Source organism: Stegodyphus dumicola, chromosome 9 (assembly GCF_044657685.1).
Source record: "Stegodyphus dumicola isolate Sdum_Otavi_A_Nest chromosome 9, ASM4465768v1".
Classification (NCBI taxonomy): domain Eukaryota; kingdom Metazoa; phylum Arthropoda; class Arachnida; order Araneae; family Eresidae; genus Stegodyphus; species Stegodyphus dumicola.
Genome location: NC_140776.1, coordinates 138609430 through 138635312, shown reverse-complemented (window position 1 = coordinate 138635312; position 25883 = coordinate 138609430). Strand labels below are relative to the sequence as shown.

The 25883-nt window shown below is 28.6% G+C and overlaps 1 protein-coding gene across 1 annotated transcript in view; it reads left to right on the top strand.

The window, feature by feature from the left end:
* Positions 1-25463, top strand: part of LOC118182787 (uncharacterized) — a 73386-nt gene extending 47923 nt beyond the window's left edge. Inside the window, exons 6-7 of the mRNA XM_035352172.2 lie at positions 8791-9822; positions 16844-25463. Of these exons, the coding sequence (XP_035208063.1) occupies positions 8791-9812 (1022 nt within the window). The 3' untranslated portion in view covers positions 9813-9822; positions 16844-25463. The remainder of the gene's footprint in view (positions 1-8790; positions 9823-16843) is intronic.
* Positions 25464-25883: the final 420 nt, after the last annotated feature.

Here is a 25883-nt window from a genome sequence, read left to right as displayed (position 1 = left end):
AAAAAATTATGTAAATTAATTAGTTGAATCCTTATTTAATAAATTTACTCCATGTTCTGTTAGTTAATGATTTGTGCTAATAATGAAAATTTTTTATATTCAATTTTGAGATGCAAGGTGCTTATTGTTTATGTTTATTATTTAATTCTAAATTGCTTTTTATCGTCATTATTGATATTAATATGAACTATGATATGGCCATTTTATTCATAAGTGTTAAAAAATTTTTAATTGAAGTTTTTGCCTTTTTACTCTAGCTTAACATTTTTAGCTCCTAAATTGGCATAGCATTTTGTACAATTTTTTGTACAGTGTTGCTTATCTAATACAAAAATTAAATCTTGTGAAAGTGTAAAAAAGATTAAATTTATGCTGTTAATTATAAAATTTTTATTCTTGATTCCTAGTTTGAGCTAATGGCAAGCAAATACAGTTATGTATCCAAAATAAGAGAAATGTTTCCTATGTATCCAAAATAAGAGAAATGTTTCCTTAATTTCAGTTAAGCTTAATTATTATTTAAAATTTATTTAAGTATTTATTTAAATCAAAATGATTTTAAATTTTTTATTAAAAAACATATATGTTCCACACTTTTTACTCCCCTCCTTCTCCATGTCATAGACCAATGTTTCTCAACTGCCGGTCTGCAGACTGGCACCGGTCCACAAGAAATATTTGCCGATCTGCGAAATATCCAGCTATCTGTCCAAAACCTAAAGTTTCATCGGCCGACAACCCATATTACAACAGCACCTACATTACAATAACAATAGTTTATTAGTTTAGAAAATAATATGATCGATGATGAAAAACATAACAAACTGGCAACTATGTGCCTAATTGTCTTTCATAAATTGCTGTGCCATATACTCTGTATACCAGTTAGTGTGCCCCTGTCTGCCTTGAGCATCGCTGATTACTTGAACCCTGAATATCTATCATAGTGTTTAAGGCATTTTAGGTTAGGTTTTCGCTTTTTATCTTGCTTACATTCTTCTGCACGCGTGGACAACTGAAAAGTATACATCAGCGTAAGTTTTTAATAACCATTGAATTTATTACTGTGCTATAACTACTATTTCTTTAACTTTAGGAAGATTAAAAATTAATAACAAGGTTCGGGTCATGTACCTTTTTAACGAGTGATGATCTAAGATCCATGAGTGAGAAATAAACGAAAGGCACTTTACTAAATTTTGTCCAAAGAAAGGATTCTATAAAACCAAGTACATTGTCTGCTCCTTTGAATACAAATGAAGGTGAATATAGTCCACAATCTGCCAAAAAAAGAAAAAGCTTTGTGAGGCACTATATCACAGACTATTTGAAATATGGTTTTGTCCTCTGGCCACAATCAAAAGAAATTGTCCAAAACCTAAATGTGCTGTTTTTAGAGATGCTCTTTCCAACGAAAGCATTATTATGAATTCCGATTATTTCAGTTGCTGCCACTTGAGGGCGAGAAGAGGTTTGCAAGTGGCGCTTCAGGTATAGTAGATAAGGGATCCTCATTCGCCTGTCGAGGGGCCGTCACTGATCCGTTTTTATATGCAAGGGTTTTTGTGGTTATTTTTTAGTAAATATTGTGTGATTTTTCTCAAAGGTTTATGTACTTATATATGATAATTATACTGATATGTAATAATTACAATATTTACTTATCTTTATATTTAAATATGCTTGTAGGCAAATGGTAATAAGACTATTACAATTAACTTATATAGTAATTCTTGAATACCTTGTAAAGTTTTTTGGAGGAAAACAACTGGTCTGCGAAATGTTTTCGTAAGTTTTACTGATCCGCGAACCAAAAAAAAATTGAGAAGCACTGTCATAGACCATTTCAAAATTTAGGCAAGTTAAAAAAAAATTCTTTTCGAAAATGGTAACTTCATTCATTCTTTTTAATCCTAAAAGAAAATTTTGTTAACCCTCTGAGTGGCACAGGATTTTAAATCTCTCATGAAAACGAGTATTTAAACAGAATTTAGTAATTTAGTTTGTATAATTACTTATTTTAGTCTGTATTTTCATAAACTTACATTCATCAAGATGATGTTTACATTATTAAAGAAAGTAAAAAAGTAAAACATCTTAAATTATAAGCTAATATATGCCAAGTAGCATAACTTCTGATGACCTGATAAACCCGGTCATAACACTCAGAGGGTTAATTTTATAATGCTTTTAAATACTGAAATCCTGTAGGATGTTTTTTACTAAATGCAAATGAACAAAGTGGAATTCGTTAGAATTATGCCCAGTTTTATGTTAACTGGATCTGATATTTTCTACTAGTAGAATACACGCATTGTGAAAGGTTCTGTATGTAGAACTTTCGCGAACTCTGATGAAATTTTTATAGAATCCCTGCACAAATCTTCATTAAAATATCTCTACATATCTGTGTAGAATCTTTATACGTAAGCTATATCTCAAATGTTATAGAATTCTATAAGTCTTTAACCCAGTTTTATAGAAAGCTGAGCCATAATTCTAAAGGATTATGAAGAAGTTTAACATTGGATTTTTTTACAGAATTCTATGTTATTTTTGTAAGGATAACTATTGGAGAGGCCATAATGTGAAGATACTCACTGAAGAATAATGCTGTTGCATGTGGGTTTACAAATACCAAGACAGCATGTAATTTCTTGAAGTCATATTGAGTCTACATATGAATGTGAAGAAATAGCATAGTTGCTACCATTAAAATCCATGAATGTAAAGCTGCATGTTTCAAATGAGGTTAACGATTCTATGAACATATACAGTGAAACCTTGTAAGCAATCACCTCTAAATTTGTCAAAAAAATGAGTGTAATAATTACAGATAAGCGTGTCTCTAAAAAATAATTAAATAACATTATTGAACATTACTAACAGCCATTTTCTCTAAGGCAATCAGATCCATGGTTCGCAAAAATTGTGTTTGTGTGGAACTGTGGGTGGTATTTTAAGAGAGGTTTTTATTGTGTTTTTATTTTTATTACAGTTTGAATTTTTACAGGATCCATAATTTATGTTGTGATGACATCTTTGTCTGCATCAATGATATTTCATTCTATATCACCTTGAGAAATATATTCAGTAGCTGACATTTGTTTTTGGATACTTTCAATTTTCTGCTTTATTTGCAAATATCAGTTACTAAACATTAAAAAAAAAGTCTTTTATTTTTTATCACATATACTATTGGTAATCTAGTTTAGAACCTGCATGTTTTGAAAGAAGTTATACTTAACATTTGTGGTTAAAAAATAAGTCAACAATCTGGAAATGAATTCACATAAGTATTCAGACACTTTAAACAAACAGTTTATATTTAATAAAGACGAGAAAATAACGGTACCTTCATTATTTATTGCATGCACTTTAGCATGGATCCAATGAATTTTTTCATGTAAAAATGTTCTATATGTCTTACATAAGAATTGTTCTTTCCGAGGAATATCATTAGTTCTTATTCTCTTTCTCTCTTTCCTTCTTCTTCTCTTTTTTTTTTTTTTTTTTTTTTTTTTTTTTTAATCAGTTGCATGTTTAATTGGATGTAAATTCAGAAAATATTTGGGAGTTTTGGTAAGTGGAGGATATTTTTATAATAATCACAACCAAATATTTACGGCTGAAACAGATCATGTCTGTATGTAAGGTCATTATCTTAATAGAATTTGAATATGTTTTGCATTCCAATTTTTCTTGCAGGTGTTTTCAGATTTTCATCAAGAATATTTATTAATCACTATTATTTTTAATAAACACTAAATTTTCATATTTCAAAGATTGCAAAATAATCCCCAAATCATAATGCCTCTTCTTCTGTGCTTAAAAAAAGACAATAGGTTTCTTGAATTCAATTCCTAATTTTGCATTTGCCCTGTATTTATTCATCTATCTGGCCCAAATATATTAAAATTTGAATTTTCTGCAAATATAAGATTGTTCCAATATGATAAAACTTTGCTTACTATAGATTTTTATGAAAGCCAGCCTATTTTCCTAGTTTTCTTGTTGACAAAGAATTTTCTTCTTGCTGATCATCCACTGTAACCATATCCCTTAAACGACTCTTCTAAAAATTTAAGAGTAAACATATGTGAAAAAATGTTCTTCTAAATCTGCTAAACATTTTGCAGTACTAATTTTTGGCTTTTGTTTGATTCTTCATAGAATGAATCTGCAAGACTTCATTGTGTTTTCAAAGGTTCCACACAATTTTCATCATTTCACAGCATCAAAGATAGTTAAATGCTTTACGTGAAAGATTTTTTGGATATTTTGAATACTTTCACCATCTTTAAAATGATGAATTTTAAATTTCTAACAGAATTGGTCATTAATTTGCAGCGTCTCGCAGTAAACTCTCTTCACGTGTGGAAATATTAATATAGTTTGCTAAACAAGTAATCATTTCCAAATGCAGATGATAATTCCTATGATGTATTTTCATTTAAAACAAAAAAATTGAGCAAAAAACATTTTCTACCAAAATATCTTAACAAAAATTTGGAGTGTCCAAATTATGATGTGAGTTACTGATTAACACCTTTTCAATAAATTATTTTACTGCAAGAAATATTTTGATGGTATTTATTCTACAACAAGCAAGGCTTAAAATAGAGAAAAAATAATATATGAGAAAAAATTTTAAAGTCTATGTTTCAATATTTAATACAAGATCTATGCAAATAATTATCAAAAATACAAGTGTCTAAAAACAAATGTGAGCGACTGTAGTTACCTCTGCAAATATAGAAAGTATTGTTCACTCCCAGAAAATATTAATTAGTGTTTGCATGCCCTAAATAAGAGATTTATTATTCAAGTGATATAAATCATTTTTTGTTTTACCTTAAATAGGAAAATTTGTCTGCAATTATCCTAAAGAAAATAAAACTATCGTTTGCCTCAATTGATGTATTTCATTGAATGTATTTATTTGTTAGCAGCAGCTAAGTTCTTGTAGTTATATGTTCCAAATTTACAGTTATTCTTAAAAGAGAAAGAGGTATACTATTTATCATACATCAGTGTGTAAATTCAAAGAGGTATACTATTTATCATACATCAGTGTGTAAATTCAAAGAGGTATACTATTTATCATACATTAGTGTGTGAAACTTCAGCAATTTTTTTTTTATTTTGGCCGTAATTCCACGAAAAGTAAACTGGAAGACGTAAAATTCACACTACAGAGGCATGATTTAGTACTTAAAGGAGGAGAAAGTTTTAGTACCAAAAAAAATGAATAAGATGCATATGGTATAGAATGAATATCTGTCGATACTTAACAGGGATAAGAGTTCGCATTCTTCATGAAGCATCTATTTCAGTTGTCTGATGTTCTCCAGAGGGTAAGATCATGCCACCAGGCATCTTTCTTCCACACCTGTTCAATGGGACTTAAATCATGGGAGTACACTGGCCAATCCATTTTGTGAATTTCTTCATTTTCCAGGAGATCCTCAACATTATGAGTCTTGTGTGGCTGTGCATTGTCATCCATAAAAACAAAGTCAGGACAAATAGCACCTCAGAAAAGATGCATGTGAGGGAGTGTAAATATCTTTAAACTGCATCATTCCAAATTAATCTGTCATATAATTCTTACATAAAATTGTTGATATAGCCACTTTCATAAATTCTTCATCGAATAAGATTTTATTTGGAACCAAAACATTTTAATAATATCCAATAGGAAAGGTCAGAAGTGAAACTTTCTCCCCTTTGAGTTCAACTTTCTTCTGGGGTTTGACATATCTTGAATTTGATTTCTGCTTCTATTGCTAGCTGGACCTGTTGCTTCAAATGTATTCCAAAACTATAAATAGTGCCGATGTTGTTCTTCAAGAATGGATGCTAACTGCAACCATTATGTAATGGATGCAGTGTAATTCATTTTAAAATTGGGCTTCTCAAGAATAAAGATAAATGTGTTTGATCAGTCATCATTATTATTATCCGAATCTTCTTTTCTAAATCATTACATATGTGTATGGTTTGGTTTGGTTTATTTTATTACAGCAAGGCACTCAAAGTCTAATGCCCATGCAGCCAGCCCTTTTATGGGAATTCAAACCTCGGACCAAATACCAGTGTTCAGCGACTTTACTGATTAGCCACTGGTGGGCCATATATATATATATATATGAGAAATGGGTTTTGGCATCATTTTAAAATTTTAAATATTCTTCTTCTTTTTTTTTTTTTTTTTTTTTTTTTTTTTCCTCTTAATTCCTTGAAGAGTTTGAATATATGTTCCAGTTTTAAAAAATATATATCTTGTGTGTGTGTATATATATACATATACATATATACTTAATGCCACTAATACTTTTCAAAAATGATATTGTTTACTTAGATCTTCAAATTCTTAATTACAATCTTATTAAAATATTTGACAAACGCAGAAACTTCAATTTTCAGGCATTAAAACTTACTAACTGGTTTTTTAACATTTCTAAAAAAAAAAGTCATTATTATTACAATTAATGCACAGCTTCTTAGAATTAAAAGAATCTGTAATAAAGCACACCTCCTTCAAGAAGAAATACTATACTTCATTAAAGTCTTACAAAGCAGTCTTATTCCAAAAGCTATCATTAAAAATTCTTTAAAAAAAGCTGGCATTTACCTCTTATTTTAGATTGTTTGAATTAGATAATGAAATTTTTACTTAAATCCCAAGGGAAGGGAACTTATGGATGGCTAATTCAATTGATCTAATGTAAAAATGTAACATAGTTTTTTTCTGCTACCTCAATTTTTCTCTTAATTGGCACAGACATTCAGTTAAATTATTAAATTTATTATTTAATATTGCTGTTTTCTGGCCATACATATTCTTTTATTAATTTAAGGGCTATTTTCATTTCAAAAACGCTTGTCCGCCCTCTAGCGCGAAGTATTACAACTTTTTATTAACAAATTGCTAATTTTTCCAATTTCAACTCCTTTCAGCCAGATAAGCACTTTCTTAGAAGTTAGCCAATTTGTTTTTAGCTTCACATTTTTTCACGACACAGTTTTAAACAAGATGCCAGTTTGTTAAAAACAGCCAACGTCATTCATCTTCTTACACCTCCATCTAAAAATACAAGTTCTTCCCCCTTTAGCCGTTGCTTACCATTAGCTATTGCTTCTTTACATTTGTTTCCCTCCTTCTACGAAGCTTCACCATATTAGAAAAACTTTACTTTTCTGGTAACACTCCTTATGAATGCTTCTTTTTACGGCAACCCTTTGCAGCAATTTTGATCATTTTTAGTTGAACAGACCACCACTGTGGACGTAAGTATGTTTCATCCTTTTTTGTATTCTTCTTTGGTCTTTGCAAGACCCGTTTTTATAGGTTTTTATTATGTTTCTTTTTATTCTTTTCCTTAAAAAGTTTATAATTTTCGGGTTAGAAGGTGTATCGCATAAAATTGTGTAATTTTTGGACTGATAGCTTTTTAGCTATTTATTTTAATGGTACATAGGCTTTCTTGTATAGCTTTTTGTTTAATAGTAAGTTTAACATTTACAATTTAAATTACAGTGCATCAATAGCTTTTTAGCTATTTTAATTTTAATTTTAATTGTACATTTGCCTAACTTGTATAGGTTTTTCTTGTTTAACAGTAAGTTTTATGTTTACAATTTTAATTTACAGCATGTTGGGAAAAGAAGTACTATAATTGAGACTTACTATACTTTTTTAGATTATTAAATTGGATTATTCTATTAGTTAAATTACGTTTATAGTCTCAATTATTATCCTTTGACGAAACGCGCTATAGGTATTAACTTGTTCGAGTTTTGAGCTGCTTTTCCCTTGATAAATCTGACTCAAACCTCGAGTTGAGCTATTTACCATTTATTGCAATTTTTTTGTACATATTTACTGTGTATTTGAAATGTATTTAATTTTTACAATTCTTTTTAAAATTATTTGTGCATTAAAATTTCTTAATTTTTTCTCACTCTTTTTGATTTTGAAGTCATCTCGATTTGTAATTTTTACATTTAGTTTTTACGAGATATCTTATGCTACTTTAATATTATTTCTAGTTGTTACATGATTTTACATTTTTGCTAAGGAACTACTATAGTGTCAAATGTATTTTTTAGCATTAGCTTTTAAACATTCCTCTTACTTATCAAATTAGAAAATTTTGCAGCTCAATGTGCAAAATTCTTAACCACTAAGGTCTCTCTAATTCATATTGTCTTGTTACTTTCATATACATATATAGTATTCATTTTGTCTTAATTGTTATTTATTCTTGATAATTATTGTATAATTTTTACGGCATTTTTTTTTTGAAATAATTTAATTATGTTGGTTCAAATATTAAACAGTGTTTTTACCATTTGTACAGCATAACATGTAAAAAAAGTATATAGATTATTTCTCTAACTTATCCCTTAAAAAGGTCACTTATTTAATTTTACTTCGATATGTGTTTAGTCCATTCAGAGTTTCTTCTCTGAATCACATCCTCTGAGCATCTTATATTTTAGTCTTATTTGATATTATTTGGGCAAATGTGTTTATTATTGTAAAAAATTGCATTTTAAGATTTAGTTTTTATCTTTGTAATTTTATTGATTAAGGAAAAAACACTAGTTTTCCTAGTTGTTGCCCACAAAATTGTAAGTTTTGAGGATATATGAGAAAAGCATATATATATATATATATTTCATTGTTTGCCAAAAAAAAAAAAAAAGAAGAAGAAGAAGAAGAAGAAGAAAATGTTAATTTCAATTCTTTAATCTTATAAAATTTTTGCTTTTATTTTTCAGGTAAGAAGAATGGAAATAAAAGTCCATTGTTAGGAGGATCCTTAGAAAGAGGCTCATCTATGAAAAAATTTAATAGCCCTGATACTGCAAAGAAACGTTCTATCTTGAAAAAAGATACGCTATACAAAGAAGAAACTGAAAAGTTAATATCAGATATCTACCCTAAGAATGTAAGTGAAAGTTCAGAGACAGGAAGTGCATTTATACCAGTTACCACATCCAGCATTCATGCACCTTTAACAATTTCTGGCACATCTTTTGTTCCTACAGCTAAACCACTTAAAGCAGCTATAGGGCCAAAATCTGGTTCAAAATCTCACGCACAACCAATCAAATTTGTGGGCCTTGATGATGACACAGAGTCTGTTGCATCAGGAAGAGGTTCTCCCTCGCTTAGCATATCCCATGCCCCTGATACTTCCTTCCTAAGTGGTGGTACTCAGAGACATCCTCCTCTTAGTCCATCTCTATCCAAGACTCTTCAGTTTCCTGATACTCCTCCTTTGCCTGATGGAGCTCTAGATAGAAGGCACACCTTCCAAGAGAGTGATCTTTTTGGACAACAAGATGTGGCTCCTGTTGACAGCTCCACAGGATCTCCTGCACATGGTGGGCACAGAATACATAGGGTGCCTTCTTACTGCGCCAACACTTCAACATATGGTCCTTCTCGATCATCCACACCTACTACTACTGTTGCAGCAAGTACAGTTACAACTACTGCCCCACCTTCTAAAAGTGAGCTTGCCAACTCTGTTGTGGGTTTGCCTTTGCTTCTAGCCACAGTGCCAATTGTTAGTCCTATAAGTTCCACTCCAAGCGATCCTTCCTCTGCTGTTCAGACATGTACTGATGACAAAACAGCACTGCAGCCAGATGCAGTGGTTGAATCCCACCATCCTCCTCTTTTAGCCCAACCATCTCAACAGTCAACTACAGATGAAGATTCAGTCTTTGGACACGAACATGAACTAAGTATGATGAGTCGACAGTCATCCAAAGAGAGTGCCACAATATCCTAAAGTTTACTTGGTTAGTTGGTATGATTAATACATTGTACTGATGTTAGCCATAAATGTGCAGAAATCACTTGCAGGATGCTTAAATACAATGATAATATAGTTCACTGTATTTGTCTTGATTAATAACAACAGTTTATCTTTTATCCTAACATATGCAATTCTTGCTTCATATTTTTTGCTAGCACAACATAATACTTTTTTAACTCATATTTATGCGAAAGAGATATCTATATGTGCCATATTTTCTTATTTTATGCCTTTTTGCTTTATTTTAATAGCTTAGAGCCATGTGTGTTATATTTGTCAGCTATTTGCACGGTTGATTTTCTGTGCCTTTTTATATAGTATATATGCATATCAAATACCTTTTGATTTATTTAGCAATCAGCAAACTCTGCAGGAATGCTAAGTTAATTTTCTTCTGTTTTCCAAATCTAGTTAAATATTAATATGTATAAAATTATTATTTTATACGTTTGTAATAAATTCCTACCTCAATAAGCATGATTACTTTTAGCAGTAGAAATATTGATGTATATACTGTATGCTTAAGTACATGAAATTTATTTTCATAATAAGTATAAAGTATGTTCAAAAATCAAATGCTGAATATTGTAATATGATAAAATTGCTGTAAACCATCTCCTCAAAGAGTTGTTTTTCTGAATAGGCTAAAGTTGTATCTGGTCTCTGAATATTTTGGTCCTATAGGTGTAATTTTTATTGTTAGGCAGATAAATGAATGGATTTGATTAGATAATGGCAAAGCACGCAAGAGCTATCTGCTTAAGAGGAGAAATGACTTAGTGGAAAACATTTTATAGGAACTGGTTCACATTCACACATTGCACTTGAGGAAAGCCATGAAAATGCTCAAACAGCCAGTCTGATCTCTGGGTTTGAATCCAGGTCAAACTACCAATATTCAGTAATCTTACCACTTGGCCACTTATAGGAATGAATAAGCATACCTTTCTATATGCTCTTATATATTTAAGCAATTTACTGCCTACGGTAGGTGGGCAGGAATGAGATACTGGCCCGCAATTGATATATAGCTACCACTGCAGGCCGGGACTTGTCTTTAACTGGTTTCATGCACAATGTGACACAAAGTTCTTTCATGATGAAGGAGTGGTTACCCTTCTATGGACCATGCATGTTAGTTCGCTTGTCCCTAGGGCTTCCTGCATCATCTCATTTGAAAACTTCCTTAGCATGCCTGTGAGCAACTCGGCCCCCGTACCATTGCTGTACCCTGCCAAGGCATAATAAAAGCTTAAATATGGGTTAATTGAACCCCAAACTTCCTTTAAAGAAGTGGTACATTCTTCTTCACATATATAAATATATCACATATATAAAGAAGTGGTATATTCTTCTTCACATATATTCTTCACATATTTCAAATACTGCACCAGTAGGAACTGGATGGTGATAGAATGACTCTAGGTCAGAATCCTAATGTTATCAATGAAATGCCACTTGAACTAGCCACTTGTAAGCAATCAAGGGACTATTGAGCCTATGTGGTCTCTAATTCTAATTAATGCTATGAGGCACAATGTACATGTATCGCAATGTTCACTTCTAAGCAATCATGGTTCCACTTAGACAGTGTGGTTCCCATTGTGATATAACCTCCTTTGCAGGGGTTATATCTTAGACTGATAAATTTAGATGTCTTCCCTAGCATGAAAATATTAAGTGCATAGTAGTTTAACCCTCTGAGCAGCCAGGATTTTTGCTAAGAAAGCACAAATTTCCCAAAACTATGAGAACAAATTATTTTTTTGATTTTAATGTAAAAACTCTCGTGGTATTTCATACCTCGATTTGTTTTCTTTTGATATATTGCCTTAATTTCTTTGACATATTTTAATATGCACATATATATACATTCTTACAGATATCACAAAAAATATTCTTACCGCTTAGAAGATTAATTTTCTGCTAATATGATGTTCATATATAATAATCATTGCCAAAATTGTCTTATTGTAGTATATATTTAGTTAAGCTAGTTCTAAGTAAATTTTTCATAATTTCTTACTTTCTGTTACTTGAATTTTGATTACAAAAGTTTATAGAATTCACAAACTTAATTCTTTTTAACTGAAGATAATAATTCATGATCTGAAGTATTTGTAAACCGAAACAATTTTTCCCATAGGAATTTATGTAAAATGAATTAACCTGTTCCTGGAGCCCAGATGATCACTTGGAATACTTTATATATAAGTTTGTAATATAAATAACCTATGTATTTTATTAAATCACATACACAATATTAAACATATAAAAAATATTGGGAAAACTTGAATTAAATATTACCATATCTCTGCAAAAGAAAGTTGCAGCATAAGTAGAAAATGGTGAAGAAGTGTGCATGTGCAGAATGTTGTTGCTTGAAAGGAAAATCCTATTCTGCAAAAATAATAGGTAGCTGCTGTCTTTCTTTCCCACTTCCTTTTTTTTTTTTTTTTTTCCCTTTTTTCTTTGTTTGAGAATCACTGATCCTTAAAAATTTATCCCCTGTGATTTGCTTCTGTCTATGTTTGAATATGTTCTACAGTGTCATTGCAAATATTTATGGTTCGGCTTACTATTGCTGTATCAGGGATATAATGTTCTATGAATCTCTGCAGCTTACCTCCTTTTGCATAAATTTTGTGGATCAGAGAACTAGGAATATCCTCCTGTCCAGTGTCATCTTTTTAAGACATTTCCTCCACTGCATTACCTGCCTTTGGAGTATTATATGTTACCAGCTTACTTGTTCATATCTTGAGACAGCATTCAGCATCCAAGACATTTTTCACTTAGAAAATATGTTTATGGTCTGAAGTTTTCATGAACTAAGATTCCACTGTATACATTTGGCTATTGATGCTTCCTCTACAATTTTCATACTGTTGGTTTATTAGTTGTAAATTACAAGTAGTTTGTCAGTATTAATATTATCTTTTCAGCCTCTGTTATTCATTTCTAGTCCAAAATCAATTAACTGAAAATATAAAAGGTGTATTAAAGTTTAACTTTGATTACTGTTTTTTAAGATTTTGCATTTGAAATAGGGCTTAACTTGAAACCTCTTGTAGTTATTTATGTGCTCATAGAATATTTCTGTTTCCTCCATGCTGTGTATTTGTACAAAAAAATGTAAGAATATACTTATAGGAATTAATTGTGTCTCTTGTAATACTTTTGGTGTAAAATCTAATGTTATTTTTTAAATTTATAAACGGTATAGTTTTCTATCTTTCTAGAGTGTGGGGAACAGCTTTAGAAAGAAAGATTAATTCCTTTATTCTTCGCAGAATCCAAAGAAGAATTTTACTAAGAGTTGTACGTGGCTACAAAACAATTAACTGTGAAACCTGTTTCGCGATTTGAGGGCCCCCCTTGGACTGATCTTCATGTTTTACATGACAAAGAGTTTAAAGGTAACATCAGCAAACTTATGTTCGATACAAAGGTGCTGTTTGGGCATCTGAATCAATTGGGCTGATTGTTTGCCAATTCAAACTATGATTTACAACAATTCCGTTGAAGATAATTTACTGATTGTATGCAATTAGTGGCAGTAAAATTAATAATTGAATTGGAGTAGCTTATATTATTTTTCATCATGGTTCTGAACTGGAATACAAAGTCTTTAGAAACTCCCAATGAATGCCATGTTTGCGAAGCCAAGTTACTGGTCATTAGTAAATCATATAAGTCAATATCTAATTATTGTTCATTAAGTTGTAACTTTCTTATTTGCATTGATTCTCTTTCATCCTTATATTCTGTGATGAATATTTTCTCCTGTAATAAATTGTCACTTTTCATATGATTCTTAAAGATCTTTATAATAAAAATATTGAATGTGGCCACACTGATAATCTAGGAAATGAATTTTGATTGATTGACAAAAAAAAAGCTACAAATCTTCAAATTAATACCACGATGACATTGTTTAAGTCATTCTTCAGCAAACAAAGTTGGAATGAAACAATTCTCAAGCAGAATGAATTATACAGAAATTCTGCTGCCTCTCTAACTAAATTATTGTTTCCTTTTGTTGTTCAAAAATTGAATAATAAATATTTTTCCTGAAATTTTGAAATTACTAAATTTTTAACTGGTCACGGTAATTTCGACTCATCTGAAAAGTTTTGGTTTACCTGATACAAACTTGTGTTTCTATAGCTTTGGTGAAGTGTGGAATGTCAAGCATTTGTTGTTTTACTCTTCAAATCATATGAGAGGAAGAAATGAATTCATTTTTGAGTTAAACTATTTAAACACTAAGTTTTCACTCCCTCTACACATGTTTATTTAATATAAAGTAGGATTTAAAAAAAGGATTTTTTTAATGTATATATATATGTATATATTTGGATAGATTTAACATGATAAGAATCTAAAGTCATGTTAGTCTCATGTCAAATATGTTGGCATCATACCAGTTGTCCAAAGGAGCCTTAATCTTTCATTAGTTATTGACTGGGTTTGGACTTGTGTAGCATTGCTTATATTTTAATAATTGGCATAATACTCCAGTAGTATTATTCTTTAAATCTTCATGTGTTTAGGGGCTGAATACCCCCCTCCCCCCAAAAAAACTGTTTCTTTGAATAAGTACTAAAAAGGAGTTTGCTGGTCAAGTGGGGGAAAAAATCATAATGCCATAGACTTTTCAGAATTATGCAATTAATTTAAAATTGCTGTGTTTTTAATATATTAGCTCTTGAGATGAAAGGTATGTCACAGTATCTTGCTAGAAGTATCCTTGTGTGAGTTACACATTGTCTAATTGTAATAGTCTCATGAAAATGAATATGCCTAGTTACTGAAGATATGCAGTACCAGATTAGCATATGCTTAATGAAAGACTGAAATCATATGACATAATGTTAACTTTACGGAAGTTCTTGAGTGTAGGTTTGTTTATTTATGATCATTTTCAAAAACTTTGTTTATATTTAATTTGGCCTTTCTGAGTTTAGTGAGCTGAAACTGTTACAGAAGTGGAAAAATTTTTTAAGTAGCTATCTAAAATATTAATATTTTTACAGAATAAGTCATTTTAATAAACATAGTACTTTAAATATTTTACACCTTTATTATTGTTGTATTAGACTGTTACTTAAATTATAAGAACTGACCCCCTCCCCAGTCTTACATTATTTCCTTTATTAAAAAGAATAATGTTTAAAAGCTACTCTTCAAACTTTTATTTAGAAGTTCATTTTGTTAAGACTGTAAAACTTCATTTTTATGTTTTATGCATTTTCACTTTTCTTCAAGTGTAAAATTTTACTAAGAGTAGATTATAACTTTTGTCTCATTTATTTTTACTAATAAAAACTTTCTCATTATGAAGTGCAAATTATGAAATCACCTGAGCATTCTGAACTTTTGCATCTGCCAATAGATTCAATATTCAGTGAAGTATTTTGTGCATCTGTTTGATTATTACCCATAATCACTTCTGTCGTTAAGTTATGGTTATTTAAAGTTTCAGTTTCATGGGGAAAATATAAAGAAGTGATTTATTTTCTTAGATGATAACAATTTTTTAATTCTAATAAAATTTGAAAAATTTATGCATATTTGAGGTTTAATTTCAGTGCAAAAATTATAAAATTATAATGGGTTACTCAGAATGTCTGAGAATTAGTAATTTGACAGAAGTGAATAAAAAGTCTAATAGAAAAGTCATGACATTCAAATTTTTATTCTGCATTAGGTAGTTTGAAAGGTGTGTAGATTTGCTTTGCTGATTATGAACATATAGAATATGCTGTAGAAAAATAACTCGTGTTCCATTTGAAGTATGTAAAACTGAGAATAATCACCTAATAACTTTTATTTCAAATTTCATTCATTACTGTCAAATTTATATTTTGCATGTTGGCTCCATTCATTTTTGTGTTATTAAGTGAAACAAATTTATCTAATTTTTAAGCTTAGTGTGTAAAATAGATTGCATTTTCCACTAATATTTGTAGCATAAGCAACAGTTCATATTCATTTTTCTTCACATTAAATCATATTTATATAACAATTGTGACACTAAAGAGCATTTTGCTAACATTCCAAGCATAGGTTAAATTGTGTTCTGTATTTCCTAATTCTTAATGCATAATATGCAGTGTGCTAAGCATGAATCTTATAATTAAGTAATTGAATTCCTTATTTTGCAGTAAATTTGTTAACCTGTTTGAAATATGTGATCCATTTAATGAATCCACATTTAGGATTTTTGTAATCATAGCAAGATAACTTCCTAAAGAAAGTTTCTTTTTCTTTGTTTTATATTATTTATGCATGTTAACTCAATAAATAAAAAATGCATAATTTACTTTAGAAACATTTTCATAATAAGTACTTTTTACTTAATACTTTTCTTACTTTACATTTTCTTAATACTTTTTTAAAATGAAAACTTTATATTTATACATGTGAAATAATTTTAAAAAACTGCAGGTACCAGGAGGTAATGAGTCATCAAATATTTTTCTTTTTTGCACTTTTGCGACTGGGAGAATTTTACTTTTATTAGTTTTTTGAGTTGAATTGTGTATTGCAATACCTATTATAATTGTTTTGTCATTTATATATTATTATGTCATTAATATATTATTATGTCATTAATATATTATTATCAATATCTCTTAATAAAAGATGTCTAAAAAATGAAACGATTACAGAGCTACCTAACGTAAATGATTACAAAGCTGCCATGTTGAGTCAAGTGAGCCATCTAATTAAATGTTGTTTATTGTTTATGATGTTTTTCTGTTAATTATTAAGTTCTTGTTGGTGTAAATCTGCCTTTGCTATAAATAATAAAGCAATCACATGTTTAATGTCACAGGTGATTAAATTTAAAACATTATTAAAAGTATGCAGAAAAACTTTTAAAAGAAAAGTATAAGTAATCTTTATATTAAACAAGATTATTATTAGTGTTTTAAAACTGATTTAATTGTCAAAAGTAAATACATATTTTAAAATATTTGTTTTATATTTATTAGGTGAGTTTGGTTGACTGATGCACTGATTAAAAAGAGTGAGATGTTAACTTATTTCACCACCAAAATGGCCAGCTGATGCAGACTTCTAAACAGATTGTGTCCTTTAAATGCGCAAATACGGTATGGTTTTAATCAGCAACAGCACTTCAGATTTTAAATGGCGGTTTATTTTAAATCTCTTTTCATACTTGTGGCTATTATTAATGTGCTTTTTGATATTTGTTTATAAGTTTTAAATACGTCCTATTGTTTGTTGATGGACATGAAATATGTAATTTTGGCATTGGTTTTAATAATGTCAGAATGCAATAACTTTGGGAATATTTACAATCTAGAGTATCATTCCTTTTAACTTATTTATCTATGTTATATGTTTTCCATTTATTTATCTATGATAAATAAATATCATAGATATCTAGATAAATAAATGTTTTCCATTTATTTATCTATGTTATATGTTTTCCATTAATGAAATATAATATTTTAAATGTTTTAAAAATTTTTTTTAAGTTTGTGTTCTTTGCTTTATATGTGTTCTGCATCATTATTATTGATTAAGAAAAGCCCGTTAAGTATAGTTATTTATGTATGGTTTTATCATATTTTCCTTGTATTATCATTAAGTTTTAAATTAATTTCAATTTTTTATTATTTTTGTTATATTATTATTTTAACATGTATTTAACCCGTGTTCCCGGAAGATTGTAATATGTTACATTTAGACTGAAATGTTAATTTTCTGTTCACTTTTCCCATTGTGTTTCTGTTTATTATTAAGTTATTTCAGTGAGAATAACCTCTAATATTGTGCTTGTTTAATGGCATTAGACATTTGTTATAAGACTGTAAAAAAAAAATCAAATTGTGTGTATTTTTATAGAAAATACCTGTACTCTATTTGAAGTCTTATTATCATTCACTGAATTAAACTCCCATTGAATGTTGGAGGAATATGGTGAATAATAATAAAACAAAGTGTGTATGAAATATTTAAATTTGCACAATACTGTTTTAAATGAACTGTTGAGAATACTAATGCCAAATTAATATTTAAAGAGACATTATGAGGTATTGTAGAATGTGTGTGTGTGTGCGTGTGAAAGAAGCATCTGTATTCGTGCAGTTGTGAAGTTAATCTTATCATATGTGCATATATTTATAATTAGATGCAGTCAAAAAGCCCAGAATTCTATCATCTCTTGCCAGTGTTTGAGCATGTGTGAAGTCTGTAACACTTTGCTGTTATGTGCAGTTTCAGATGTTATGTGACAATTCTATATTTTTTAAGTTAATGAGTATTTTTTTTTATTATAGCATTCCTCTTCCAACTAACATTAATTCCTCAAATTTTTTGTTGTTGTTGTTGTTGTTTCTCTTGAACTTTCATTTGAGCCTCCATTGTTAATTTCATTAAGGAATGTGTAAATGTGTACTGATTCGAGTTAAAATTAGAATTGTGTTCTCCTCTAAAATGCTTGAGCTGGGCTCTCAATATCAGAAAGGGTCATCATTGTTAAATAAATATTAAATGAAATATATATTTTATACATAAATTCCAAAGGAAAAAATTTTCATTATATTTGCACATTCTGATAGTTTTAAGGCTGGCTTGATGCTCAAGTAGCAAGTAATAAAGCACTGAGTATTAAAGAGCTGAAAGTGGCAAGTATTCATCTACTTAAATATTTTTGCCAGATGTCCGCCCAAAAATTGTAGTTTAAATTATTACGCAAATGAGCACTATTTATATCAACTGCACTGTTCTGAACATGAACTAGTTCATCTTTCTCCCCTCTTGACATTTTCTGCTTTTTGACTGCATTTAAGCTCTATATTTTCACAATATGACATCTCAAGTCACCACAAGAGTCTACCATATGTATACTTAAAATCTACTTTTACATATTCGACTGCACTTTTGTTTGGCAATATGTATCTCTGACAAAGCATTTTATGTCACTCTTTCATACTTGTTGCTGAGGGCGAAAACTGCTGTTTATGTGTATGTATGTAAATTTTTGCATAAATGTAGATTGCTCACTTTTTCGTCCTCTGGTGCTCTGCTTTGGAAAATACAACAAACTGATTTTTTGATGCAGGTAAGAACAGCTCAGAAGCTTATTCCATTTTTAAATAAATCATCAAAAATGTAGCACTTATTCAGATAAGTGCACTGAGGTTTTTCATACCTAGTGCATCTTTGCGTAATAAAGTATTACATAAACTGCTACTTTTTGGGGGACTTCTGGCACTTCCTTTACATCTAATCCTTTTGAGCTTCTGGTTGTTCCTGACTGCATCTCTGTCTCTTTTAAAAGGTGCTTATAGTAATGGATTCTGCTTAGCTCCATTATTAGTTTTAAAAAAAAAAAGAAAAAAAACACGAGAAGCTATTGAATATAGAAACAGTTCAAGGGTATTGTTCTGGTTTTAACGTCTGTTACAATTGTTATAAATGTTGCATGAATTAACACCTTAGAAATAACAGTATGCTGTAATTTAGATATCTCATGAAAACTATCCCTTCGTTATCCTACACATTTGCTTACCCCAGCATGTATACACACATAATAAATAGATCTTAGTTCAAGTATTCCCTAAATGTAAAATTTAAAGATTGCTGTTTACATGGGTCCCTGAGTCTGCACTGAGAACTTCATATTATTTTATTCTTCATTTTTATAATGTAATTGAATGATTTATTATAATTTGTCTAGGATTAAAAAGTTTTGGAATAAAATATTTTAGTTTTTTATTTATACCTTTTTGTGCAATGTTTATGACTAATTTCATATGGCTTATTAATAAGCTTCATTTTTGAATAAATTTCTTTAAAATGTAGTCTCTAAAAGTATTAATGTTATTGCCATTTAAAAGAATTATTGTTTTTATATTTTGGTATAATAAAAAATTAAACTGAATGATTTTAAACATAGTTTATTTGTATTGAAGTTTAACATTCAAGACTTTGTATATATGAGCAATTATGCCCATTATGAGTTACATTCCTTAGATATTGTGATTATTATATCTTGTTGAACTATGATATTCCATTAAAATATCACAATAAATTAACTGCCTCTAAACTAAAAAGGAAAAATTTAGGTAGTAAAAATTTTGAAAGCGCATTAAATACAGTCATTGTAATAATTCCCTTTTGAATGTTTTATTGAACCAGGCATACAGGGAAATACATTTTTGATGTAATCAACTGCTTTAGTTTTATAACATTGCTTTTATTTTTATTGCTGCTCAAAATAATTTGAGCTTTGCTTTTATTATCCCTAGTTTTTTCACTTGAAACTTCCAGCCATTTTGCATACAATTTTATTGCTGAATCTAATGCTTCTTCTTAAAATGATGAAGGAATTCATATTTTTATTTTTGTATTCCAGCTTACATATATACATAAATACATATATGTACATACATACCTACATTTATTAATAATGCAGTAGTAGAATGGTAATTAATATAAGGTTTGATCAAGAAGCAAATTACCAATTTAGTATAGGATTCTACTGCTAAATTTTTAATATGCGTTTGCCATGTTAGATTTGCCTGTTAGGAAAATTTAGCTTCAAAGCATTCATTAATGTTAAAAAAGTGAATTTTGGAATTTTAGAATGCAAAATCTGTTTAAAGGTTTAGTATTAAGTGACTGAGCTTTCAAATATAATGTATGTGTTTTTGTTTTAGATATTTGATATGTAACATATTAATTTAGAAACTGTTTCTGTAATGTGTACTGGTGTACCCCTGAAAAGTTTCTTTAGAGTTACAATTTATTATTAAGGAAAGAGTATGTCAGAAAAATATTTACATTTTGTATAATTAATTTTTGGAAATGTCACAGTTTTATACATCTTATTTTTTTATTTCTGTGAAGTTAATTTTTTTTTTAATATGGAAGGGACCATTTAATACATGCAAGTGTTTGAACTATTTGTGTATTTGTTCTATTTTGCAATCTTTAATATATTTCTTATATTAATTGTAAGTATTTGTGAACAGAGGTTAAAATTTTGTAAAATTTTACTGTGTATATTCAAAGTAAAATAGGTATAAAATTGTTGGAATTACATGCCTAAAAAAAATCTATCATTCTATCCATGCCAGCAGTATAATCCTATAAATTTACTCATGTAATATAAATATGTTAAAATGTAAAGAAAAAAGATTTTGAATTAGTTTTTCATTAAAATTCTAAGTTTCTTTGCTAACTATCTGTGTTCATACATTATTTTCTTCTGTGGTTTTGAAATAATGCTATAATATCTTCTATATGGTATAACAATCATTTAGTACTTTTCATTGTAATATGTGAATACTGATGTAATATTATGAAGATTATTTATTTATTGTCTCTAAAGCAACAAAACTGTTTTAACACTACCTAAATTTGTCTGTTGTTGCTGTTTAATTTCTTAAAATTTTGAAATTTCTTTCAAATACATTTTCCAAGGAAATTTTTGCAATAATATTAAATGAATTTTGTTATTAAGGATATTGGGCTTAAATGACATGGCGTAATATTCAATTATTTATAGATTGCTATAATATATTAATAGATTTTATTTTCTTTAATAAGATATAGCATTAATGGTTTTATCATATGCATTAATTTAGTGTCTCTAATGAAAGTAAAGATTACTGTTAATTTCTTTGAATTTTTATTAGATATGTATGTAATAACATATATAATTTTTCATTCTTGTATTTGTTTCAGCATATTACATTACTTGCATAGAAATGTATTAGTTAGCTCTCATTTGTTGAACAGTTGCTCTTTATATTTTAGTAGGTTATCATCTAGTCGTAGATAATAGAGGTTTTAAATGCATTTTGAAAAGTAGCTAACTAAAATTATACTACTTAAATGTATGATAATCTAATATATTGTGTGAAACATTTTAAGTTAGCTGTACTTTACCTTGAGAGGAATTTTTCCTCTTTATATATTTACTCCTTAAAAGCTTTCACACTTTATTTATTATTATTTTTTTTTTTTTTTTTAATTTCCGTTGAGTATGAAAATGTATTTCACTATATTGATTATTTTATTAAATTTTATATGAATGATGTTGCTTTTCCTGCCACTATATAAAGCACACGCTTGCTTAAAATATTCGTCCATCCTATTGCCTACCTGCGTATTCTGTCCAATATTTTAGTTGCACTGATATATTTTACATAGTACAATTTGTATGTTACATTTTGAGCTATGTTGCAAAAATTTTGATTGCAGTATTTTGATAAAAAAAATAATAATAAATTAATCAACTGTCTAATATTAAGTGAAAACTTCTACTATTTAAATAAGAATTTTTACTGAAATAGTCTATTTTTCATCAATTTTACAGTATTATGCTAAAGCTTTTATTGAACAACTAGTTTGCAGTACATAAACTGCTTGCAAAATTTTCATTTAATTTCTTTACATAATAGAATAAGTATTGGAAGCTTGCTCTTTTATGTGTTATATTGGCATAGTTTTTTCATTTCATTAAATTTATCACTACGGTTTTTAATTTTATTTGTGTTGCCTTTAAATTATCTTCATTGTTATTTAAAAGGGATTTTTCATTTCCCATCAAGTAATTTATTTTATCAGCAGTTTGTACCATTTCTTGCTATGTATATATATATATATACTTTCTTGCTATGTATATATATATATATATATATATATATATATATATTTGTAGTTAAAAAATCTTTATGGCCAAAATCCAAATCCAGATTCATCTAATTAGATCTAATGTTATGCTTAAAATTGTTATTGTATAGACTGTTAATATTTTTTTTTAATTAAGATGCTTATGAGACTTCTTTCGCAGGTATATTGTGTATTTGTTAAATATTTTTAAAAAAATGTTAGAATTTATATTTTTAACTTTCTTATTATAAATTAAATTGTTTTAGCAAATACAGGCAATTCCTGTTTAGCATGCTTTTTCTGTAATATTCAAAATTTTATAACAGATTGGTCCATTAAAATTTGATGTTTTTTTATCACCTTTATCTGTCTCTATTAAAAGTCCAACCTGTCTGCGGAGTAGGCTGTGGCAACCAGTGTTCCATATAATATGGGCAAGACAACAACATCTGTCGCTATTTATGTGTGTGTGTTTGCGTATAAAAAAATAAGAATAGAGGTAATAGAGAGAGAAGGTAATAAAACATTATGAAACTTTTAATATACATTAAATTGCAACAAGATTAGGTTAGTAGAAAAATAAAGTGTTTAATATATCACAAACTGAAGTAGGAAATTGCAGGTGTATGAAAGGCTAAGTAAAAAATTAGTATCACACAGAAATATACACTTATTTTACTTAATTTCACTAAATGATAAAATTACTGGTATTGATTTTCTTAAATTTTATATCTATTATAATATTTCTGTTGTCGCTATATAAAGCACATAATTGCTTAAACAGTCATCTGTCCTATCACATTCTGTTTAAAACAAATTAATTGAAACTTATTATGATCATTATTTCAATTAATTGAAAATAATTAATAAATAAAGCAATTAATTTTACTGACTTTAAAATTGAATTTAATCAAAAAATGGTTAAAGAAATTCCTCTCATTCTCTGTTTGGAATGACAGAAATTAACCACAGCTGGTAGTAAGTTATATAAATTTCTTTGCATGAAGGAATTGAAAATACTGATTACTGATATCTGGAAAACAGTTAAATGCCTTTTTCCTACCAAAGTGTTAAGGCTATTGATATTACATTAGTAGTATATGTCAGTTACAATAATTCTTTTTAAGTAAACTTTGTACGCACATTGAAGAATTACATGGACTAATATGCATTTATTTGATACTCTAAATAAAATGTTTGGTTAGAAAAGTTAAAAATGTCAAAAAGAGAACATTTATTTCTTAAGACAAAGAGAAAATAGTAACTAGGTATAATAAAATAATTACTTTTCATAAATTATAAATTTCTGAAGTGTTAGCTGAAAATCAATTAAGAAATGTGATGTTTATTTAAGTAATTGGAAATTAAAGATTTCCTTTTCCAGAATTATTTAATCAGTAAATCCTTGAAAGAGCCTAATGACTACAAGTCAGTAAAGCTGGATAAAAGACGTGCATATGCTATGCGTTATACATCACTCATATTGCGTATCTAGAACTTTCTAATTAATTCTAGTCATAAAATAACAGAAGCTGGTACTGAGTGAAGTACTTCAAATAATTGCTAAATTCTTTTATTACTTCAATGCATTAATGTCAAGTGAGTGTTGCCTGTATATGAATACCCCCCTCCAGTCTAAATCACTGTGAGGCATTATTTTCTGAATAGTGCCTAGCTTTCACCTCTCAATTTTCCTCTTGAAGAGCTTTTGGAATGGTATACCATTTTTTTCTTAAAGTCTTATATATTTTTGTTTGTACTGTTAAATTTTGGTATTAATTTAGTAGTTCAATATACCATCATTAACTATTTTGTTTGAATTCCAATTTTTAATATCTATTTTGTTATTTGTTTAAATATTGTTATCGTCACTTTGATGTACAGTCTTTCAGAGAAGTATTTAAGAAGAAAGACATTTTGTTTCAGTTTATTGAATACATATTGAAGATGAGAAGTTTTGTTGATGATTTATATTCAGGGACCCTGATGCATCTCATTAATCTTCAGAGATTTAAGAATAACTAAAAAAAGAAAAAATGTGGCAGCTAATCTAACCACTTAGATATATGTACAATGCAAATGTTGCTTATGATAGCACAATTTGGCTGTATATCTGGCAATAATATTTTGTCTGTGTTGTAGTAGTCGGTAGAATTGTTCAAAATTTTTGTCATCACTTTTGCACTTTGTATTTTTGCTCCATCTTTTACATTTTCAGGATGCTCAGGCACCTTATTGCATATTTTAAAAAATATTCTCAATTTTATTATGCATTATAAAAAAAATCTGAAATATGTTCTAGATAAATTCATTCACATGAAGTATTCTATCATGAGAAGTATTGAAAATTCTACTCTGAAACTGCCCATCTGTTGATTAATTCCCATTCCAGTTGAAGCTGTGTGCCATAACACTTTATTTAAAAGTGACTTGTAAATAGAAGAAAAGTATATTTTCCATATTCACAAATCTGTAATTTGTGTTGTCTGTCTTCTGTGTGGTACTTTCTTGCACTTGATTTAACATACATTATTATATTTTATGTTATTTATAAAGCATAATTTCTAATAATTTATATATCAGGTGTAAACATATAACAGAATTATAATGTGGAGGAGGACTTCCGGTAGAAAAGTCTGTAAACGAGGTGTCTGAGCATTTTCTAGACACAAACCAAATGATGTTTTTTTTTATTTGTATCAGTTGTATTATCTGTTAATCAGTTTTTAATATTTTATGTATTAAATTTTAATGTAGTTTTTATATGATTCTAACTTGTCCTTTTTCCATATAAAACCATTTAATAAAGCAATATAATAACATAGTCTGTTTCCAGGCTTTTATGAAAGAAGTTTGTAAATCATTAAAAAAATATGTTATTTTGAAAATATTTGCTCAGTCCCTTGATGGTGTAATTATATCAGTGTAAAATATATAAATAAATTCATTGTGTGATACAAATGTACTCTTATTTTTGTAATACAGCTTTGTTATTTTTGGCAGAATTATTTCATACATTCAAAAATATTAATCTAACCATGTGTATGGAGCCACCATGATATTCTATAAGGTTGAAAATGGTTGATACTGCTTGTTTAACTTAATGTTTTGAGCAATTTTGATGGTTTAAAACAAGTAAGACATCATCAAAGAACTGTTATTTATTCAGCATATATCAATATTAAGAACCAACAGAACATCAAAACAGTGAGAAAACAAAAATGTAAAAGTCACCAGTCAGAGAAATAAAAATGTCAGAAATGATGGATTCCTTAAGTATGTGTTAAACATGAAATATGTAAGTAAACTGAAATAGAATTTTAGGCAAGTGACAACAAAATTTTGTGTTGCACCTGATGCCGCTATTTTGTCATTATTTTA